Source organism: Haematobia irritans, chromosome 5, assembly GCF_050003625.1.
Source record: "Haematobia irritans isolate KBUSLIRL chromosome 5, ASM5000362v1, whole genome shotgun sequence".
In the NCBI taxonomy this organism is placed as follows: domain Eukaryota; kingdom Metazoa; phylum Arthropoda; class Insecta; order Diptera; family Muscidae; genus Haematobia; species Haematobia irritans.
Window position 1 is genome coordinate 157,318,793 of NC_134401.1, and position 25,226 is coordinate 157,344,018.

Sequence of the window (25,226 nt, forward strand, 5' to 3'; positions counted from 1 at the left end):
GTCAACGTTTATTTTGTTTTTTGTCAAAATTTATTTTTTTGTTTGTCAAAATCTATTTTCTATAGAAGGTTTTTTCAAAATTTTATTTCTATAGAAAATTTTGTCAAAATGATATTTCTATAGAAAATTTTGTTAAATTTTTATTTTTGTATAGAAAAATTTTGTCAAAATTTTATTTCTATAGAAAATTTTGTCAAAATTTAATTTCTACGGAAAATTTTGTCAAAATTTTATTTCTACAGAAAATTTTGTCAAAATTTTATTTCTACAGAAAATTTTGTCAAAATTTTAAAGGGTGATTCTTTTGAGGTTAGGATTTTCATGCATTAGTATTTGACAGATCACGTGGGATTTCAGACATGGTGTCAAAGAGAAAGATGCTCAGTATGCTTTGACATTTCATCATGAATAGACTTACTAACGAGCAACGCTTGCAAATCATTGAATTTTATTACCAAAATCAGTGGCAGAAAATCCGCTTTTTTATCGACAAATTTTGTTCAGCGATGAGGCTCATTTCTGGTTGAATGGCTACGTAAATAAGCAAAATTGCCGCATTTGGAGTGAAGAGCAACCAGAAGCCGTTCAAGAACTGCCCATGCATCCCGAAAAATGCACAGTTTGGTGTGGTTTGTACGCTGGTGGAATCATTGGACCGTATTTTTTCAAAGATGCTGTTGGACGCAACGTTACGGTGAATGGCGATCGCTATCGTTCGATGCTAACACACTTTTTGTTGCCAAAAATGGAAGAACTGAACTTGGTTGACATGTGGTTTCAACAAGATGGCGCTACATGCCACACAGCTCGCGATTCTATGGCCATTTTGAGGGAAAACTTCGGAGAACAATTCATCTCAAGAAATGGACCGGTAAGTTGGCCACCAAGATCATGCGATTTGACGCCTTTAGACTATTTTTTGTGGGGCTACGTCAAGTCTAAAGTCTACAGAAATAAGCCAGCAACTATTCCAGCTTTGGAAGACAACATTTCCGAAGAAATTCGGGCTATTCCGGCCGAAATGCTCGAAAAAGTTGCCCAAAATTGGACTTTCCGAATGGACCACCTAAGACGCAGCCGCGGTCAACATTTAAATGAAATTATCTTCAAAAAGTAAATGTCATGGACCAATCTAACGTTTCAAATAAAGAACCGATGAGATTTTGCAAATTTTATGCGTTTTTTTTTAAAAAAAAGTTATCAAGCTCTTAACAAATCACCCTTTATTTCTATAGAAAATTTTGTCAAAATTTTATTTCTATACAAAATTTTGTTAAAATTTCATTTCCACATAAAATTTGTTGTCAACGTTTATTTTGTTTTTTGTCAAAATTTATTTTTTTTGTCAAAATCTATTTTCTATAGAAGGTTATTGTCAAATTTTTATTTCTATAGAAATTTTTTCAAAATTTTATTTATATAAAAATTTTGTCAAAATTTAATTTCTACGGAAAATTTTGTTAAAATTTCATTTCCACATAAAATTTTATCAAAATTTTATATCTATCGAAATTTTTTGTGAATTTTTTATTTCTAAGACAATTTTGTCAAAATTTTATTTCTTTATAACATTTTGTCAAAATTTTATTTGTACGAAAATTTTGTCAAAATTTTATTTCTAAGAAAATTTTATCAAACTTTGATTTCTAAGAAAATTTTATCAAACTTTTATTTCTATAGAAAATGTTGTCAAATTTTTTTTTTCTTTAGCAAATTGTGTCAAAGTTTTATTTTGCAAAGATTGTATTTCTATAGAAAATTTTGTTAAAATATATTTTCTTTAGAAAAATTTTGCCAAAATGTTATTTCTATAGAAAATGTTATTAAAATTTTATTTCTATAAAAAATGTTGTCAACATTTATTTAGTTTTTTGTCAAAATTTATTTTTTTTATCAAAATTTATTTTCTATAGAAAATTTTGTCAAAATTTTATTTCTATAGAAAATTTTGTCAAAATTTTATTTCTACAGAAAATTTTGTTAAAATTTTATTTGTATAGAAAATTTTGTTAAAATTTTTATTTCAATTTTGTCAAAATTTTATTTGTACAGATTTTTTTGTCAAAATTGTATTTCTTTAGAACATTTTGTCAAAATTTTATTTGTGCGAAAATTTTGTCAAAATTTTATTTGTACGAAAATTTTATTTCTATAGACAATTTTGTCAAAATTTTATTTCTAAGAAAATTTTATCAAACTTTGATTTCTACAGAAAATTTTGTCAAAATTTTCTTTCTTTAGAAAATTGTGTCAAAATTTTATTTTTATACAAACTTTTGTTAAAATTTCATTTCCACATAAAATTTTATCAAAATTTTATTTCTATCGAAATTTTTTGTGCATTTTTTATTTCTAAGACAATTTTGTCAAAATTTTATTTCTTTATAACATTTTGTCAAAATTTTATTTCTAAGAAAATTTTATTAAACTTTGATTTCTAAGAAAATTTTATCAAACTTTGATTTCTATAGAAAATTTTGTCAAAATTTTCTTTCTTTAGAAAATTGTGTCAAAGTTTTATTTTGCAAAGATTGTATTTCTATAGAAAATTTTGTTAAAATATATTTTCTTTAGAAAAATTTTGCCAAGATGTTACGTCTATATAAAATGTTATTAAAATTTTATTTCTATAAAAAATGTTATTAAAATTTTATTTCTATAAAAATGTTGTCAACATTTATTTTGTTTTGTGTCAAAATTTTTTCTCTATAGAAGGTTTTTGTCAAAATTTTATTTCTATCGAAAATTTTGTTAAAGTTTTATTTGTATAGAAAATTTTGTTAAAGTTTTATTTGTATAGAAAATTTTGTTAAAATTCTTATTTCTAAGACAATTTTTTCAAAGTTTTATTTCTAAGACAATTTTGTCAAATTTTTATTTCTATAGAAAATTTTGTCAAAATTTTATTTCCATAAAAAATTTTGTCAACATTTTCTTTCTATAGAAAATTTTATCAAAATTTTATTTCCATAGAAAATTTTATCTAAATTTTATTTCTATAGAAAATTTTATCAAAATTTTATTTCCATAGAAAATTTTATCTAAATTTTATGTCTATAGAAATTTTTTGTCAATTTTTTATTTCTAAGACAATTTTGTCAAAATTTTATTTCTTTAGAACATTTAGTCAAAATTTTATTTATTTAGAACATTTTGTTAAAATTTTATTTCTATAGAAAATTTTGTCAAAATTTTATTTGTACGAAAATTTTGTCAAAATTTTCTATCTCAAAATTTTTTTTTGTCAAAATTTCATTCATATAAGAAATTTTTTATATTTTATTGCTTATAGAATTTTTTCTAAATGTTATTTCTGTGGAAGGAACATGGGGAGGAACATTTTGCAAAATCTACCAAAACTTCAAGAATTCTACCAATCTACCAAACAGAACAAAATTAAATAAATAAATTTACATAGAGAATCTCCATATATATGCATTGCCCAATTTCAACAAATGGCGTCATATTGCGTTTATTTTGCTAACTGACCATCTTCAAATTTAATACCAGGTAATTAAGCACTCTTAAAGTTCTCAAAATGGGTTCAGATTTCGAATTCGCCCGATATTTCCAAATTGGCCATAAATTTCTCTATCTGGCAATGTAGTCTCTCTCCGTCTCTCTTTTGCTACTTTCAATTGGTATTTTTCATTGAGTTAAAATTCGCCAAAATGCCGATAAATCCGCAAAATTGACAGCCCTGCTCCTGTCGATAAATCCGTAAAATTGGCAGCCCTGCCTCCACAGACCAATGTGTCAAGTAAACTTAACAGTGCTGTTGTTTGTTTACAGAGAGTATATTCAATACAGTCATTTGCATGTATGAACGAGTTTCTCAATTTCTCTTTGAAGAATCGGTTTTGTTATTGTTTTAAGAAATTTCTCCGAAATTTCCCCAAATCATATAGGCCTTCTGTCAATGCCTTCCATATTTGTTAAAGATTTAATAATTGGTAGATTTTAGATTCCAGTTTAGATTCCAGTATTCTAATATAATTATAATTTGATTTTGTTTTTTTTTTTTATTCTCTGAAACGCATTGATATTGACTAAATCGTATATTTAATTTGTTTCTCTGATCATGACAATGACCATGACATCTAAGGCATGTCATTATAAAAATTAATATAAAATTTAAAACAAAAAAAAATGTTAAAAGCTATATATGGTGAATAATAGATATTCTAACAGTTTACGATACTAGTAAGAAATGAAATAAACAAGTTTTTGTTTTTAATTTCATACTAAAATGTATAAATTCAATGTCTTGACTTGTTAGAAAAGCAATGAAGCTGCCTTTTTTATTTCGAGATTTATTAATTCGTAAAAGATTTGATTTATCATTTGAATGTCAAAGATAAACAATTTACATTTTAGAATATATTTAATAATAAGAGAGTAATGAAATATTTTGATCTTCGGTAAATATATGGGTTTTATGTAAAATACAAGTTATTGGGGAGAAAAAAAACATGTTTGCAATACAAATGGGCAAGTAAATAGACAGACGGACGGACAGAAGAATATGACTTTGTAGTCCTACAATTGTAAAATAATCAAGTAAAATTAAGAAACTTGTAAAAAAAAATAAATATAACGTCTATCTTATGTGGGTAACCAGAATGAAAAAATTTTAGAGTCTAACAGGGTAAAAAATTGGGCTCTAGGGCAAAGTTATCATATATTCATTAATAAGAAAAAAATAATCAAATTATAATTAAAAATAATTTTAATAATATAAACAAAAAAATCTTTTATAGTTTACTTGAAAAAAAAAAACGTTTTAGAATCTTTAACGCCATAAAGAAACATTTCTAAAATATCAAAAATAAATTTAAATGATATATTTCCATTTTATCTAATGACTTTAGCCATTAATCATTATGAGTGCCTATTATTTTGAACATCACATCTCGTGCCTTCATTCATATGCCTTTTATGGATCTGAAAATTGTTTAATCTCTCCAATTTATTGAAATGACTTATTTGTCACTTGGAACAATGCCTTAATTTGTTCCAATCACTAAACTTAGAGCGGCATTCTTAAAGTATTCTTATAGTCATAATGGCTTTTTAAACAAATATCTGCTACTTAGTTTTTTTTTGTATTTAACAATATAACAACAAATAAAGACACCTACCTAAATACCTAGCTATTTGTAAAAAAAAATATTTTTTACGGCCTGATAAATATTTAGCTTTTCTATTTATTGAATAATTCTATATTTGTTTGTCATGAATCATTGGATAAATATTTAATATATATTTTTGTATTTATCACGAAGTTTTTTTTTTTTTTCTTCTCTATTTGCAGTTAAAAATTTTATGACATTTTTACTATGAATGGACAAAAGCACAAACTTTGCACAAAACTCTCCAGCACATATCTACGAAAATGGTGTAAGTAGATTTTTATTGATTTTTTTATATATGTAATGTTTTTTTTTATATATATAAAAATGTTTTTCTATTTGGTGTGAAAACGGTTAAAAAGTTGTTTTGAGTAAGACTACACAGAAAAATTCATAGAATCTTTTTATACCGTCCACCATAGGATAGGGGGTATATTAACTTTGTCATTCCGTTTGTAACACATCGAAATATTGATCTAAGACCCCATAAAGTATATATATTCTGGGTCGTGGTGAAATTCTGAGTCGATCCGAGCATGTCCGTCCGTCCGTCCGTCCGTCCGTCTGTTGAAATCACGCTAACTTCCGAACGGAACAAGCTATCGACTTGAAACTTGGCACAAGTAGTTGTTATTGATGTAGGTCGGATGGTATTGCAAATGGGTCATATCGGTCCACTTTTACGTATGGCCCCCATATAAACGGACCCCCAAATTTGGCTTGCGGAGCCTCTAAGAGAAGCAAATTTCATCCGATCCGGCTGAAATTTGGTATATGATATAAGTATATGGTCCCTAACAACCATGCAAAAATTCGTCCACATCGGTCCATAATTATATATAGTCCCCATATAAACCGATCCCTCGATTTGGCTTGCGAGGCCTCTAAGAGAAGCAAATTTCATCCGATCCGGCTGAAATTTGGTACATGGTGTTAGTATATGGTCTCTAACAACCATGCGAAAATTGGTCCACATCGGTCCATAATTATATATAGCCCCCATATAAACCGATCCCTCGATTTGGCTTGCGGAGCCTCTAAGACAAGCAAATTTCATCCGATCCGACTGAAATTTGGTACATAATGTAAGTATATGGTCTCTAATGACCATACAAAAATTGATCCACATCGGTTCATAATTATATATAGCCCCCATATAAACCGATCCCCCGATTTGGCTTGCGGAGCCTCTAAGAGAAGCAAATTTCATCCGATCCGGCTGAAATTTGGTACATGGTGTAAGTATATGGTCTCTAACAACCATGCAAAAATTGGTCAACATCGGTCCATAATTATATATAGCCGCCATATAAACCGATCACCAGATTTGACCTCCGGAGCCTCTTGGAAGACCAAAATTCATCTGATTCAGTTCAAATTTGGTACGTGGTATTAATATATAGCCTCAAACACCCATGCAAAAATTGGTCGAAATCGGTCCATAATTATATATAGGCCCCATATAAACCGATCCCCAGATTTGACCTCCGGAGCCCCTTGGAAGAGCAAAATTCTTCCCACACTTTAGGGAGTGTGCAAAATACCTTGGCGTTATATTGGACAGGAAGCTGAACTTTAGGCTTAATATTGAAGAAAGGGCGAGAAAAGCAACGGTAGCTTTATACTCGTGCAAAAAGGCAACAGTGAAAAAGTGGGGACTAAAACCAAAAATTGTACATTGGCTATACACGGCAGTGGTTAGACCTATAATGCTATATGGTGTTGTAGTCTGGTGGCCGGCACTTCACCAGCCGACAAGTTTAGACAAAGTTCAGCGTATGACGTGCTTGTGTATCACAGGTGTATTCAGCAAGACAGGAACAAACTCCCTTAATGTCATACTGCATCTATTGCCTTTAGACATTTTGGCCAAACAGTCAGCTGCAACAACGGCTGTGCGGTTGCGCGAGCTATCGCTGTGGTCGGAAAAAAGTTACGGTCAGAGTTCGGTCCTCAAAATAATGCCAGATGTGCCTAACGTAGTGGATTACTCTTTGGCGAGTCCACTTTTCGACAAAAAGTTTGAGACTCTAATTCCCAACAGTGAGGCGTGATGTACACGGACTCCGGGGAATAAAAGATATATAGATTTCTACACTGATAGCTCCAAATTGGATGGCCAAGTGGGTTTCGGAGTATATTCTAGAGATCTGGAACTTCGAATAGCGAAAATATTACCTGATCACTGTAGTGTTTTTCAGGCTGAAATATTAGCAATAAGAGAAGTGGTGAATTGGCTGAGAAGTAATGCTCCAAGCAATATTGGCATTAATATATACTCAGACAGTCAACCTACAATAAAATCCTTGGAATCTGTGTTCCTCAACTCGAAAACGGCCATCGACTGCCGCAAATCTCTCAATGAGATGGCTGAGCAGCACAATATTCACCTAATATGGGTGCCTGGCCATAGGAACATACCGGGGAACTGCGAAGCAGATGAGCTAGCAAGGCTAGGAACTACCTTACATATTCCAGGGGAACTAGAATCTGTTGGTATGCCTCTAGCTACCTGCAAGCTCTTACTGCGTGAGAAGGCTGTCATTATGGCAAATGTTCGATGGGAGAATTGTAAGGGTTGTAACGACACCAAGCAAATATGGCCCCATTTAAACTTAAACCGCACACTAGATATGCTAGTGTTCTCGAGACGCCAGATATCACTCCTGATATCTGCTATAACGGGTCGCTGCCTGATAGGCGATTTTGCAAAAACTATTGGTGCGAAGTATAATGAATATTGTATGAGCTGTCATGATGCGGAGGAAAAGGAATCAATAAAACACCTCTTGTGTGAGTGTCCTGCATTTTGTGTAAGGCGTAAACAAATTTTATTTAGGGGCATATAGCTTCAGATTACTGGCGGACCTGGAAAACGTTAACTTAAGCAGTCTGCTAATGTTTTTGGAACAATCTGGTTGGTTCAACAGAAGAAAATAATCGAGAAGGTTCAACGGTTAAAACTAGAAGTGCCCATATGTAATAGGTACTTTTAGTTAATGTGGTATCACAATGGACTGAATAGTCTAAGTGAGCCTGAATCTTAATCGGGCTGCCACTTTAACCTAACCTAACCTAACCTTCCTATTCGGTTGAAATTTCGTACGTGATGTTAGTATATGGTATCCAACAACCATGCAGAAATTCCTATCCTATCAGTCCATAATTATATATAGCTCCCATATAAACCGATCGCCGGATTTGACCTCCGGTGCCTTTTGGAGAAGCAAAATTCATCCGATCTGGTTGAAATTTGGTACGTGGTGGTAGTATATGATATTTAACAACCATGCCAAAATTGGTCCATATCAGTCCATAATCATTTATAGCCCCCATATAAACCGATCCCGAGATTTGGTTTTGGAGCCTCTTGGAGGAGCAAATTTCATCCGAGTGAGTTGAAATTTGTGGATGACAGTCTTTCGTAGAAGTTTCTACGCAATCCATGGTGGATTGGTGGACATAAGATTCGGCCTGGCCGAACTTACGGCCGTATAAACTTGTTTCTTTTCTAATAAATCAATTATTTTCCATTTTTTTTTTTTTGAATTTTATTATATTATTTTTAATAAAATATTAATAAATCAATTAATTTTTAATCTAATTAAATATTGGTGATATTTTTATCTATGTATGGAAGATGACGAACTTACGGCCGTATATACTTGTTTCTTTTCTAATAAATCAATTATTTTCCATTTTTTTAATTTTATTAAAAATAATGAAATATTAGTAAATCAATTAATTTTTAATCTAATTAAATATTGGTGATATTTTTATCTATTTATGTATGGAAGATGACATATAAATGAGCATTTATTCCAAATTTAAGTTTTTAATAATATTCTGATGCTTTTTTTTATCACATTTACAAACAAATTTACAAGTTACTACGATTAACGTCAATAGCCTTGTATTTATTAATGATATAATTAATAAACAAATTATTTAACATTGATTACAAGTTAGATACATGTGTGCAAATATTTTTTTTATTTCAATGATAATCAAATAAAGCACAACAAATATATATGGGAATAATAATAAAATCTAACAAAGTAATAAAATTCTAACAAATTGTTATTTGAAATCAGAAAAAAATCCATAAAAACTCTTAGCAGCAAAATGTTAAATGACACTAAAAAAAATAAGTCTTCAATACTATGCCTGATTTGACCGTACTGGGATCGCAATTCAATAAAAAAACGCATATTTGACACATGACACATTTTAAGTTTTTTTCAATATTTGTTTGAACAAGCCGTTAAATATAGACGATGTACAATAAATTGTGAATTACCAGCACCTTGTGTTCAATCCCAGCGGGGGGTATACAACGATCCATAGCTGATCAACGTCATTTCTACTTAAATAAGTCATACTGGCAATGCATTTGGCTACATGCCATGAATATCAACTGCTAATGCTAATCGTTTTTGGGATATAGAGGCCTGTTTAGGTTACCATATGATCGCAAAAAAAAACCTAATAGACATGAGAGAAATTATTTAGTCAGATTATTATCAAAGTTTTAAATCTCTATAGTAGATCATTTCTCAATGTATGTATCGAATCGAATATTTGTGTAATTGTTTCAAATTACAAACGGGTATTACCTGATTTCAAAGTGAATACAAATTAGTGACCGTTGAAACTGAGTTTTTATTTCTAATAATACTTATTTACTTTATTATAGGGAACAAAACAAAAATAACTACATTCGAGTTGGCACAGTGGGGGGTTTTTACTATAAAGTGAGAAAATAAATTTTATTTGCTTAATAAACGCCATTTTTAACAGCGCTTTAACCAAATAGCAACTTGTCGATTTTCAAAAAAAAAATCCAAAAAGTACACCGTTAGAAAAATATGTTCCGATATAAACAAAATGTGTTTCGGGTACAATTTTTAAACACAATATATTTAAGTGCAAACATATAATGTTCCTACACTAACACTAAATGTTTGGGACACATATATTAATATGTTAGAATATATTATGTTTGGGGCATGAATGTTTCATAAAAATAATATGTGTAAATTTAAACATATATAAATTTACAAATTTCAAGTAAACATATATATGTTGTGATATTTCATTCATTTTATTTTATTCAGAAAGAGTATAGAGCAAGAAATGGAGATGGAAACCGGAAGGGTTGACGAAAGATATCAACATAACACGGCAAGAGAATCAAAAGAGAGCAATTTGTGTATGTTGTTTCGGAAAACTGTTTTATGATAAGGCCAAACATTTGATATGCTTAAGTCTAAATATTATTTTATTTGAATATTAGAATGAGTATGCGGAGTAAAGAGAATAGACATTCGGAACCAAGAGAATATACATTTGAAAAAAAAAAAAACAGCATGTGTTTTCGACTTGTGAGCAGCATTTTATGTATGTGTGAACATGTGTTTTGTTTATCATTTTGACATTATGGGCACAATTTTTTTTCTTGGTTCCTTAAAAGAAATCGGAACGTACAAGGAGTAAGTCAAAATATTCAGGCAAAGGAAATTAAAAAAAACCGTGGAAAATATACAAAAATTACAAAGGGATCCTCATAAAAATAACGAAAGGGCACTATATTCTTTTTAGAGTTGGGGCTGTAAAATGAAAAATGGAGGAAATAGTGAAAAATTAAACAGTAAAATGTATAAAGACAAAGTTTAGTTCCTCTTTATTAATAAGTAGTCCAAGAGGAGTTGACGGACACCTTCAAATATAAAAGCGGGCATTAAGTTCGAGTTTTGCAGCTAAAGCAATTGAAAAAGTTTATTTTCTTTAAAATGAATTATTAAAGAAAAGTAAAAGGCAACACAGCGTCATTTTAGAGCGATAATGCCAATTTAATACCGGCCTTAAAGATAAAATTGAAATTAAGTACAAAACACGACCAGTTTTAAATGCAATGGTGTTAAATGCTAGTAAACAAATGTTCACGCCTAAATAAATTTATGTGTATATTATAAAATTATTTATGTATGTTTATACTCGACTCCACGTTCTCCTTTTGTTAGAGTTTTTGAATTCCTTTCAAAATTTCAAACTTTTATACCAAAAACAGTTTTTTGTTACAAAATTGTTATTTTTGCAATAAAAAATAATATTTTATCCAAAAGCTCAGTCCATTTCGTTTATATCAAGCACTGTTCTTTTCTGACTGTAAATCTTTAATAGCCCACATTTCGAAGTTTCATTATAAACATGTAATATAGTATAAATATAAATGTATAAATTAAAAAAAAGCAAAAACAAAAAAAAAGGTGTTCGGTCGGAGCAGGGATTGAACCCACGACCCTTTGCATGCACGGCAGACATGCTAACCACTGCTCCACGTGGCCAACAAATATATGTTTTTGTTAAATACCCTGCCAGCATTTCAAAGTTCCATTTCATCCTCATCGCTACCACAGACTCGTAAATGTCACCACAACCATCGCGAACTGTGATGGGGGAAGCATATCAAAAAGTACAAAATGTACATGAAAGTATTTTGCCATCACTACTGTTAGAAGAGCCATTTTATTTTTTGTGAAACGCCAAGCGCAACCAGCTTGTTATATTTTATTTAAATAAAAACGAAAATAAAGTTCTGAAAACATCGATATTACGCTTAAAATTGTGAAAGGTATATGGTGAACAATTTTCCACTTTCCAAATAGAATAAAGTGATCGTTTTTCAAATATTTTTCCAGGCACGCTGTCTCCGTCGAAAATAAACAAAATGGCTGATAGACGCTGCAATATGTAACTTGCTACTTAAAACTCAATATCATTCTTTTATTAATGCAAAAAAATTATGTTAAATGTGATGAGATGAACCGAAAAATGTTATATTTATAAGAAATTAAAAATGTTTAATCAAATCAATAAACATCTACACACTCGTGTTTTACTTGACCACAATGATTCTTCTACAATTACCTTAAAATGCACTTTTTCTGATAGTTTGCAGGGGTTCTTATTGGCGTCCTTCGAAATTGATCTAAATAGGCACCTAATAATTGCACTAATGAGAAACTTTTTCGTAGTAACTTGGTGTGGTACAACTTCTCAATAGTGACGGCGTTTTTCCGACGAGTTTTTGATGTCGTATATGATTGTTTTCGACGTAGTGGGGATTCTCAGAAGCGCCCCCAAATTCAAAAAATGTTGGCAGGGTAATGTTACGTTTGCATGGGCTCGTGGGCACTGCAAACTATGCTATATAAATGTAACTTATAACGATAATTGTCTACTGGTGACTATAACAGCTACGTAGCTCAGTGGATAGTGTGTTGGCTTACAAACTGTATGGTCCTCGGTTCGAATCTCCGTCCAGGCGAAAGGTAAAATTTAAAAAAATTATAAAATTGAATAATTTCTTCAACATTATTTGTATTACAGAAAAAGGTGCTAAGAACTAAAAAATTTCGTGGAAGTGAAAATTATGTTAGGGAATGAGCACAATCTTCTTTGGGGAAAATTCTTCCAAGCATATAATATTTTTGGGGTGAAAATGCTTCCAAACATATAATATGTTCACATAAAACAAACATATTAATGTTATGGCAGTATCCAATAATATATGTGCTTCCTGCAAAATATGTTTGGAACATATGTTAAAGAAGCGATTTTTTTTGAGCGTGTATATTTCATGAATTTCAAAATTACAAAATGCCTTCGAATTTATTTGACAGAATTCGTTCCTCCGAAAGTGTTAAATTTTTCCCAACTCATTTATTTGGCCTAAAAAGAACAACTTTAGCGAAATAATAATACAAAAATTGTATTTATTTATTTAAAATTTATTTTTTTTGCAGTGATCTTAGGAACAGAGACATTAGTTTTTTCTCTTCCTTTCTTGAAAAACTACCTTTTAGCTTGGAAAAGTATCTTTTCCAAACTGATTTAGTACAATTTCCATTATGCCATTTATCATCCCTGCTTAACAAACTCACCAAACTCTAATAGCAGAGAAAGTTACAATAAGACTAACAACGTGTATATATATGTGTGTGTGTGTAATTGAGATTGTTTATCTCGTATCCTCAGTACTTTTTGTTGTTGTAAGTTGACAAACTCACCAAACTTTAATAACAGGTGAATGGAGAGTGCAATGAAAATTGAATGCCAGCGTGTGTAAAAGTCACTGATATGGTTTATCCAGTGATGCCAACTCCCGAAGGGCAAAAAGCACCAAAAATATATTTTAAATTCTAACATAAAGATAGCTAAAATTCGTTGCTCAAAAAACCCCCCGGAGATGTATATTATAGAATTTTTGTTTTGAAGCATGATTTGATTACGAAATTATTAATTCATTTTGATCAGTAATGTCTTTAAAATTTCACACTATTTTTTTCAGAGGAGAAAAACATTTTTTCGACATATTAACCCTTTCACCACCGAAATAAACCTAATGATAAAAACTTTTATTTTTCTTCTGTTTTTACTTGTACTAACAACATGTAGAATAAAAATTGTCATTTTGAAAACCTACCTCAATAAATTCAAGAGCTATATGAGCTTGTTCTGAAAACTTGAATTGTGACAAAATTTACTTATATATTTATAGCTTATTTAGACTAAAGCCTCTACTTTAAAATAACATCGAGAAATAAATCGGAATTAAGTGGGAAAATATAATTTGGTGTCTTTTTCGAATGTCCTTCTCAGTGGACTTCGGCAGTGAAAGGGTTAATATTTGGAGGGAGTCTATTTCTAATTTCAGTTATGAGTGCTTTTGTGAATTTAATACAAATGTTTTAATGACATCTTTATCAAGTTCAGAAATCCATCACTCGTCGCTAAGTATTTATAAAGAATACCCCAAATAGCAATATTGATTAAAAAAGAATCAATACCACCTTCATAACAATCAAATTCTATATTTGGCAATATAGTTGAGTTTCTTAAGTTTTTGAAAGTCTAATCCGAATTTTTGTATGAGAAGATATCGCCAATTTAATACTGTTCAAATTGAAAAAACACCAAAAGCACCAAATGAAAATGCCAGAAAGCACCAAGCTGGTGCTTTTTTTGAAAAGGCACTAAAAAGGCAATTTGGTGCTTTTTGGAAATCAAAAAGCACTAAATTTGGTGCTTTTTGGAAATCAATAAGCACTAAATTTGGTGCTAAAAGCACCAAATTGGCATCACTGGGTTTATCTACATATCCTCTGTAATATCTACGGTTGCCACAGTTGGCAGAATTCTACTAAAAATTGTAGATTTTCTACTGTTTGGTAGATTTATTGATGTTTTGGTAGATTTTGCAAAATATTCCTCTCCAACTAAGAGGTACTCAAAATAGTTCCTTTAGGAATAACTATTTACAGAAAATTTTCTATAGAACTAAAAATGTCGATCAAGTTTTCTATAACAATAAAATTTCGACAAAATTTTCTACAGAAATAAATTATTGACAAAATTTTCTACAGAAATAAAATTTCGACAAAATGTTCTATAGGAATAAAATTTTGACAAAATTTTCTATAGAAAAAAAATTTTGACAAAATTTTCTATGGAAATAAAATTTTGACAAAATTTTCTATAGAACAAAAATTTCGACAAAATTTTCTACAGAAATAAAATATTGACAAAATTTTCTATAGAAATATTAGTCAAAGTTTTATTTTTATAGAAATAAAATGTTTACAAATTTTTATAGGTATAAAATTTTGACAAGTTTTCTTCAGAAATAAAATTTCGACAAAGCTTTCTAAAGAAATAAAATTTTGACAAAATTTTCTAAAGAAATAAAATTTCGACAGAATTTCCTAAAGAAATATAATATTGACAAAATTATCTAAAGAAATAAAGTTTTGACAAAATTTTCTAAAGAAATAAAATTTTGACAAAATTTTCTACAGAAATAAAATTTTGACAAAATTTTCTAAAGAAATAAAATGTTGACAACATTTTCTAAAGAAATAAAATTTTTACAAAATTTTCTAAAGAAATTAAATATTGACAAAATGTTAGGTTAGGTTAGGTTAGGTGGCAGCCCGATGTATCAGGCTCACTTCGACTATTCAGTCCATTGTGATACCACATTGGTGAACTTCTCTCTTATCACTGAGTGCTGCCCGATTCCATGTTAAGCTCAAAGACAAGGGACCTCCTTTTTATAGCCGAGTCCGAACGGTGTTCCACATTGCAGTGAAACCACTTTGAGAAGCTTTGAAACCCTCAGAAATGTCACCAGCATTACTGAGGTGGGATAATCCACCGCTGAAAAACTTTTTGGTCTTCGGTCGAAGCAGGAATCGAACCCACGACCTTGTGTATGCAAGGCGGGTATGCTAACCATTGCACCATAAAATGTTCAATAGATACGAAATTTTTACAAATTTTTATAAATTCAATATTTTTGAAATAAAACATTTATTTCGAAGAAAAAAAATCCTTTAGGAACACAAATTTAGACAAAATTTTCTATAAAAATAAAAAATTTAAACAAAATTTTCTATAGAAGTAAAATTTCGATCAAATTATCTATAGGAATATTTGTCAAATTTTTATTTTTATAGAAATAAAATTTTTACAAAATTTTTATAGGTATAAAATTTTGATTAGTTTTCTTCAGAAATAAAATTTCGACAATGCTTTCTAAAGAAATACAATTTGGACAAAATTTTCTAAAGAAAGAAAATTTCGACAAAGTTTTCTAAAGAAATACAATTTTGACAAAATTTTCTACAGAAATAAAATTTTTGACAAAATTTTCAATAGAAACGAAATTTTTCAACATTTGCGAAAGAAATAAAATTTTGAAAAAAAAATCTAAAGAAATAAAATTTTGACCAAATTTTCTAAAGAAATGAAATTGTGACCAAATTTTCAATAGATACGAAATTTTTAGAAAATCTTGTAAATTCAATATTCTTAAAATAAAACATTTATTTCGAAGAAAAAACAATCCTTTAGGAACAAAAATTTAGACAAAATTTTCAATAGAATTAAAAATTTAGACAAAATTTTCTATAGAAGTAAAATTTCGACAAAATTTTGCTATAAAATAAAATTTTGACAAAATTTCCTATAGAAGTAAAATTTTGACAAAATTTTCTAAAGAAATAAAATTTTGAAACAAAAAATTCTACAGAAATAAAATTTTGACAAAATTTTTATTAGAAATAAAATTATGAAAAAAAAAAAATCTATAGAAATAAAATTTTGACAAAATTTTCTATAGAAATAAAATTTTGACAAAAATTTTCTATAGAAATAAAATTTTGACAAAATGTTTTATAGAAATAAAATTTTGACAAAATGTTTTATAGAAATAAAATTTTGACAAAATTTTCTTAAAAAATAAAATTTTGACAAATTTTTCTATAGAAATAAAATTTTGACAAAATTTTCAATAAAAATAAAAATTTTGACAAAATTTTCTATGGAAGTAAAATTTCGATGAAATTATCTATAGAAATATTTGTCAAAGTTTTATTTTTATAGAAATATAATTTTTACAAAAAAAAGTATAAAATTTTGATAAATTTTCTTCAGAAATACAATTTTGACAAAATTTTCTAAAGAAATAAAACTTTGACAAAATTTTCTACAGAAAAAAAATTTTGACAAAATTTTCAATAGAAACGAAATTTTTACAACATTTGCGAAAGAAATAAAATTTTGAAAAAAAAAATCTAAAGAGATAAAATTTTGACAAAATTTTCTAAAAATTTTTTTTTTGACAACATTTTCAATAGATACGAAATTTTTACAAAATTTTGTAAATTCAATATTTTTAAAATAAAACATTTATTTCGAAGAAAAAACAATCCTTTAGGAACAAAAATGTAGACAAAATTTTCTATAGAAATAAAAATTTGGACAAAAAAATTTCTATAGAAGTAAAATTTCGACAAAATTTTGTTATAAAAATACAATTTGGACAAAATGAAATTTTGACAAAATTTTCTAAAGAAATAAAATTTTGAAAAAAAAAAAAATTCTACAGAAATAAAATTTTGACAAAACTTTTAATAAAAATAAAATTTTGAAAAAAAATATCTATAGAAATAAAATTTAGACAAAAAATTCTATACAAATAAAATTTTGACAAAATTTTCTATAGAAATAAAATTTTGACAACATTTTCTATAGAAATAAAATTTTGACAACATTTTCTAAAAAATAAAATGTTGACAAAATTTTCTTAAAAAATAAAATTTTGACAAAATTTTCTATAGAAATAAAATTTTGACAAAATTTCCGCAGAAATAAATTTTTTACAAAATTTTCTGCAGAAATAAAAATTTTACAAAATTTCCTATAGAAATAAAAAATTGCTTAATAAGAAAATTGTCCAAATCGGTCTAGATTGAAATATACGTATAGTTTTACAATAGTCTTTAAATTTGATATTATGTAATTTTAGCACCTTTTAGCTTCGAAAAGTACATTTTGAGAACTTTTTCGTTATCATCATTTATCATCCGTGGGGAGTACGTGTAATTCCGTGAGATGAGTGTCTCTACGTATCCTCTGTACTGTTTGTGTTTTTAAGGTGACAAACTCACCAAACTCTAATAACAGGTGAATTCATTTGTTAATGGAGGGAGAGAGGGAGATGAATGAACATGTTACATTAAGACCAACTAAAAGTCACTGATATGGTTTATCTACATATGCTCTTTGTTGTTGTAAGGTGTTATACTTCAGTCTGTAACGCTACATAAAATCATCTGCATCATCTGCATATACACAGCCATGTATATGTAATATTAGTTTTCATTTTATCTAACACTATTATGTTATGCATTTTACCGTTATTTCCAATCTGTCTCGTCACTCGTTTGAGGTTAGAAATTCCCATCGAATAAGCATTTTGCCAAATTTAAAAGGAAATTGGTTTTTGGTATCATAAATTTACACACAACAATTAAAAATATTAAAAATTTTTCTAAAATATTTTAAATATTTATTATATAAAAAAACAATTATTAAATATCTTCCACCATTTGCTCAAATTTCCCCACTGTGTGCTTGTCATGAAAATCACTTTGACTAGTTCGCCTTAACAAGTATGAGTCTCCCGACTACTGTAATGAATTAAATTAAAATTGAAGAATCAACATTTGAAAGGAAAATAGAAAGCCTTATGGGCAACCTTTAGACCCTGGGTCTGAAAAGTCTCGGTCTGAATTAATCAGTGATTGTCTCTGAGTTACTAAAACAATGGGAATGAGTCATTCCAGGGGAATACAAAGTGTGCATAAATTTGCTCAAATGTATAGAAAACTTAAACGTTTTCCAAGTCTATGACATGAGTCGACTTAGACTCTGGGAAATCTTTCGTAGAAATCTTGTCGACATCTAAATACTTTTCACTTTTTTTTCTATCAAAGTTTTCATTTTTCGTCACCACAATTCTTATGAATTTCATTATATATTCTTCTCGTGATGATTATGATCGTCCTCAATCGTCATCATTATCATCTATCCCCTAACCATGCTAAGACGATAGTATTCAATTTTAATTAAGAATGATTTATATGCATCACAGACAGAGAGTGCCAGCCATTCGCACACTCGCATTTCCCAATTCGCATGGAAACGATATGCACTTTAAGATGAATTTTGCAGTGAAATATTTTCACTTAAAACACCATCACCACCACAAGCAGCGCTATCATGGCGGTGGCCAGGAGACATTTGAATTACCCGCTATATAGCTCTCTGGCTGCATGATTGTGTGACATGAAATTAAATAAAATAAATTTGCAATTTTGTTGAATGGATGGATGAATGGCTAGATGGGATATAATGTATGGAGACCCCCTCGGAATGATTATCAACTTCAACATCATCATCATCGCATACCGCCATGCATTTGCCATCACCAATGACCAAGACGTGACAAGTTAAGATCATAAACATGAATTAAATGGAATGGATTGATGTTGCGTTAGTTTTTGTTTTTTGTTTTTATTTTTTTTGTTTATAAATATAAATAAGTCATAATGTAATTAAATGAAACATTTATTACGAGGGTTGGATAACCAATAAATTTCCGGATAGATGGGCATTGCTGTTACATGCCATCCATCCATCCAGTCCGCCAGCCATCCAGCCTCACACATGAATCATAAAAGGTGATTGACCAATACAAGCAATTATATGACATTTGGCCTTGTGGGAATTATGGCTCATATTTTACACTAAACGCCGACCCTATGATTGCTACACTTTCCTTCATCAGTAGTAGTGGTAATAATGGGGATTTTGTAAAATGAATCAGTTAGTTAAAATATGGCATAGGTAACAGAGTAGAGTATAATTTTAGTTGTACTCACTTTAAATTTCTTTTATATTTTTAATTCAAATTTATATGAATAAAATAAGACTACAATATTATTTTCTCATGATCACTTGCTATGGTTTATAACTCTATTCATTTAAGATAAAGAGAACAGAAGAGAGAGTATAGGTCAAATTCAATTAACATTGAATAACATAAAATGTAAAATTAACGGAGATAGTATCATGATCTCTCTTTAAGATAAAGGGAGAAGCAGAGAGAGAGTGTATAAATCAAATTCAACTAACAATGATGAACTATGAAAGAGAAAGAGACAGAGAGGCTTAAGAAAATAAAGAAGAAGAAAATAAAATAGGTGATGATTTGATGGATGTAGAGCGAGAAAAAATGAAAGGAATGATTTAAAATCCTATTCATTGCTAATTTTAGATTTATTAAAAATCCTCAATAAATTTCATTCGATAACTATAATTTTACCCACTTTTGATTAAATTTTTATTTTTAAATTTAAATTTTAATTTATATTAAAAAAGTAAGGCAACAATTTTTATCTCATGATCAGCAATGTTTTACAACATAGACCTTATAATACATAGATGATCCACTATTCTCTTTAAAAAAAAAATATGTCAGTTCCAAAAATTAATTTTCTGACATTTCGTTTTGATTTTTTCGTAAAGAGTCAGTCCCAAACATTAATTTTCGTGCAATTGCTTTTGTGTTGTTCGTAAAGAGCAATGCTGCTCAAAATTAAATTTCGTATTTTCGGGGTTTTGGTCACAAGTTTTTGTTCAAATAGTTCATTTAATATATTAATTTATTTATAAATTCTCTGTTGCATCATAAACGTTCTAATTTTGTGTAAAATTGGCAAACTACAAAAAGGAAAACGAAAGAGATTGTAAGCGTGCTCTTATTTTTCTCGTTTATTCTTAATCTTCGGAACTGTCAAACATAGTTTGACACCCATGGCTTATCTATGTATTATAAGGTCTATGGTTTACAATACTATTTCTTTATAAAGAGAGCATCAGAGAGAGAGAGAGAGAGAGAGAGTATAGGTCAAATACAATTATCAATGTTATAATGTAAAATAGAAAGAGGCAGAGAGGACTAAAACGGAAGAAGAAATTGACATTTAAAATGCCAAATATAAGGTTACAGTGATGTTTAGATAATAAATAGATATCTGTGTGAAAAGTGATATACTAATTTAGTTTTCAGTTTGAGAAGAGAATAAAATCTTTGTTACTCACCGTAGAGAGTAAAAGAGAGAGATCCAAAGGTTTTGTCTCTACACTAATGATTTTAGTATTGATTACGAGCCATAAGAGAGGAGAATTGAAGTAAGGACACATTTAAGAAACAATTCCCTTTTAAATTTGAGTTTTGCGTACTTGATGCTTGGAAAAGAAATTAATTTATTCGTTTTTTTTTAACTTTTTTTCTTCATGAGCTATCAAAGTCTATTAAAAGCGTGTTAACGTAGATTTTGAAATTCAGACACCACTGTAATTAAAAATTATTCTATGTTTCAAGTAAAAATGTTTATTTTAGAGATATTTTTGTGTCTTTTATTTTTTAAACGTCAACGTAAAAATTCAACAAATATAAAGATGATTTCATTAATTGTGAAGATTTTTTCAGAAGTACTAAAGCCAAGTTGACCTTAGTAAAACAATATTTTCTTTCATGCTAGGATACACATTTTTAAATCGAATCACTTAACTAAAGGACAAAACGCCTTCAAAGAAAAGTTTAACGACTTTTGGCCGAGGTAAAAAAAATTTGTATCAGAGAACTGCGTCTTCTATGCGAAGCAAAATTCACATTTGTGATTTTAAGGACATGAAATCTTTGGCATCATTTCTATTCCATTCGATAACTATAGTTGTACTCAATTGAAATTAATATTTTAATAAATTAAAATTTTAATTTATAATAATAAAATAATGCCCGCACACAAAACAATTTTTTGATTGTTTATCAAAAGAGTTTTTATGTAGGAAGAGTAGGCTTAGAGTTTATTTTACATTTTTTTGTATATGTGGCGTTAAGACTATAATATTTTTTTCTTCTCACGAAGACAACTCTATTTTTTTTAGCATAGAGTTGATAAAACAATTTTCCCATAATTATAATTACATATATCCGATCAATAAAATTTCTATTTTTTTTTGCTGTTTATGACTTCATATATATCCGCGTAGAAAAAATGGCATTTGTTAATCCATAAAACAAGTTGATGGTGCCAATAATTGTCGTCCGTTGGAGAAACATGATATTTCATTTCCTCCATCTGGGATGTCAGCATAAAAACAACCAATAATCTCTAGACCAATTATTTCATTCACATTGGAATTGTATTGGTTCAGGTATTTAACAATGTTAACAATGTTTTTTTTTTTTTGTTATTTCTTTAGTTTATTTGTATGGAAAAGTTAGTAATTTCTTGATATAATTCCAGTTAAATTAAAATTGTTAATTATTTGTTACCCCTCACCATGCTTGGCATGAAATTACAATCTCCTAAAGGTAATTGCTGTCCGTGGTAAATAAGAGACATGTGTAAGACAAGGACGGCAATAGGCTTTGAAAGGAACTTCAGTCGAGGTTCGAAGAGTTAGCATAACTTTAAAATCTTTCTGTTAACTCTTTTATTTAGCTTCTGAGTACGTGATTTTTAGAGCAGAAATGGTTAAACACAGCCGTATTGCATGTAGGAATGTTTAGCTACCCCTCATTATTCCTTCCATGTAATCACATTATCCTAAGGGCAATAGTTCTCAAAAAAACGATAGAGAGAGTTAGAGTACGATAGAGAGAGAGAGAGTAAAGGTCAAATTCATTAATCAATGATTTATTATAAAAGAGGCAGAGAGGACTAAAACAGAACAGATATTGAAATTTAAAATAATAAATATAAAGTTGCAGTGATGTTCAGCTAATAAATAGATATCAGTGCGTAAAGTACTATTTGTGATTTAGGGTATTTCCCCTAAGAAATATCCCTAAATAAAGCTTCACCTATCGACAATCGCTATTATTGTATTGAAACTCGTATGGGCTGTCCATACTGTATATTTATTTGTTGTCATGTGTTTCATATAAAATCCCCAAAATGTCAAAATAAATAAAAGTGTAGTTGTTACACGGCTAGCCGTTTTTTCGTAGCAAATTTTCGAATTCCACAAAAAAATAAACGAAAGCACGTTTTCGCCAAACGCCTAGACGTTGTGATTGCATTTTCACACATCTGCTTGAAATGCCAATAATATATACTTTATAGCTAGTTGAAGTTAATACCATTTTTAATATATCTTTCCATTTTTCCAATTTCTATTTTTTTTGATTTTGTAAGAAAATAATAAAACAGCAATACCATAAAACACAATCCAAGTGAATGTATTGCATTAACTATTTCCAACCATAATTGGAACAAGATTTATTAAAAAACAAAACATAATAAAAATTTTGTATGGGAATGTCAAATGATCGCTTAACATGCCTTCAATCCCTTGATTTTATTCACAACAGACAATGAATGCTAATGAGATTAATTTAAAAAAAAATGTTATTGATTGTAAAGAACAATAATAGTTTATTTAATAACATATCATTACAAATGATTGATTTTTTCAATAAATTGTCTTAACACTTTTATTTATTTACAACATCACTATACATAATTTTTTTGGAGTGGGGGTTAGTTTTATGCTAACAGTTTTAAGGCCGGTACTCTGTTTGTTGGTGCGAAAAAGTTCCCCTCAATCATTGTTTCGCGTTGAAAAATGATAGTGTTGACAATATATATTGAAGAAAAAAAACAGCCATTTTGGAACTTTTTCGCGTTTATTTCATCGAAATGTATTGACAACATCGCAAAATGTCACGAAATGATTACATATACATAGGCAACTAGTGGCTCGATTTACACACACATGCATTCATAATAATTAAATTGAAAAAAAGAAGCAGAAGTTATTTTACAAATAATTTTGGATTTAAAAATCTAACTTTACAATGGTGCATTTTATTTTTTGGAACATAGCAATTAATTCTTGTGATTCCATTCATTGCTACCCCGGTGCTTTACATGTTGGTTGAAGTGCTATGCTTGTTTTGCAACATCAGTTGCTGTGCGTGCTCCTTTTGTTAACATTTTGTTTTGTGTTTATTATCCCGATGCCCAGTACAAATGAAACATTTGTAAAATATAATACACCAGCTTTATTTGCTATTATTTTATTAACATTTAAAGTTTAAATTTCATGTTTTATACATTATTTATGTTCTCCAATATAGTAGCGAGCGGCTAGATGGTTGCTAGTTTATTACGGAAATACAACTCCATGTTATACTTTGTTTTATCAATCGATCAGATTACATTTTTAAATAATAATCCGATCCACTTTTGCATTATAAATTCACAAAAATCAGTTTAATAAATATATTATTTGTTAATTCACATTGCAAATGGCACCATGTTATGAAAATACTGACTGATCGATTTACGTTAGTTTTTCAACTCGAAAAAAAAAAACAAAGTAAAGGGTGATTCTTTTGAGGTTAGGATTTTCATGCATTAGTATTTGACAGATCACGTGGGATTTCAGACATGGTGTCAAAGAGAAAGATGCTCAGTATGCTTTGACATTTCATCATGAATAGACTTACGATCTGCCACAACGTCGAATTTTCAGTGAATGGGCCCTAGAAAAGTTGGCAGAAAATCCGCTTTTTTATCGACAAATTTTGTTCAGCGATGAGGCTCATTTCTGGTTGAATGGCTACGTAAATAAGCAAAATTGCCGCATTTGGAGTAAAGAGCAACCAGAAGCCGTTCAAGAACTGCCCATGCATCCCGAAAAATGCACTGTTTGGTGTGGTTTGTACGCTGGTGGAATCATTGGACCGTATTTTTTCAAAGATGCTGTTGGACGCAACGTTACGGTGAATGGCGATCGCTATCGTTCGATGCTAACAAACTTTTTGTTGCCAAAAATAGAAGAACTGAACTTGGTTGACATGTGGTTTCAACAAGATGGCGCTACATGCCACACAGCTCGCGATTCTATGGCCATTTTGAGGGAAAACTTCGGAGAACAATTCATCTCAAGAAATGGACCGGTAAGTTGGCCAACAAGATCATGCGATTTGACGCCTTTAGACTATTTTTTGTGGGGCTACGTCAAGTCTAAAGTCTACAGAAATAAGCCAGCAACTATTCCAGCTTTGGAAGACAACATTTCCGAAGAAATTCGGGCTATTCCGGCCGAAATGCTCGAAAAAGTTGCCCAAAATTGGACTTTCCGAATGGACCACCTAAGACGCAGCCGCGGTCAACATTTAAATGAAATTATCTTCAAAAAGTAAATGTCATGGACCAATCTAACGTTTCAAATAAAGAACCGATGAGATTTTGCAAATTTTATGCGTTTTTTTTTAAAAAAAAGTTATCAAGCTCTTAACAAATCACCCTTTATCACAAATGGAAAAAATTTCGTTAGTTTTTCGCATTTTTTGGTTTTGTATGGAGTTTCAACGCGAAAACCGAACAGAGTACCGGCCTTTAAGGATTATTTTCTCTTTGCTAGTGTTCATCCTTGACTTACTCTCTATCAAAATTGAATCAAAAAATTGCAAAATTTACAAAAAAAAACATTTTTAATGAGAAATTTTATAAACGCCATTTAGCGGAAGGCTACAATTGCTATATCATAGCAATACCACGGCTACCACAGTTGGAAAAATTCTACCAAAAATGGTAGATTCTTTACTGTTTGGTACTGTTTGGATGATTTGGTAGATTTGGCAAAATATACCTCTCCAAATAA

At 29.5% G+C, this 25,226-nt stretch overlaps 1 protein-coding gene across 1 annotated transcript in view; it reads left to right on the forward strand.

Annotated features, from left to right (window-relative positions):
- emp (epithelial membrane protein) overlaps nt 1-25,226 on the forward strand; it is a 94,328-nt gene that overhangs the window by 57,248 nt on the left and 11,854 nt on the right. Inside the window, exon 3 of the mRNA XM_075308930.1 lies at nt 5,315-5,400. Coding sequence (XP_075165045.1) covers nt 5,340-5,400 — 61 coding nt within the window. The 5' untranslated portion in view covers nt 5,315-5,339. The remainder of the gene's footprint in view (nt 1-5,314; nt 5,401-25,226) is intronic.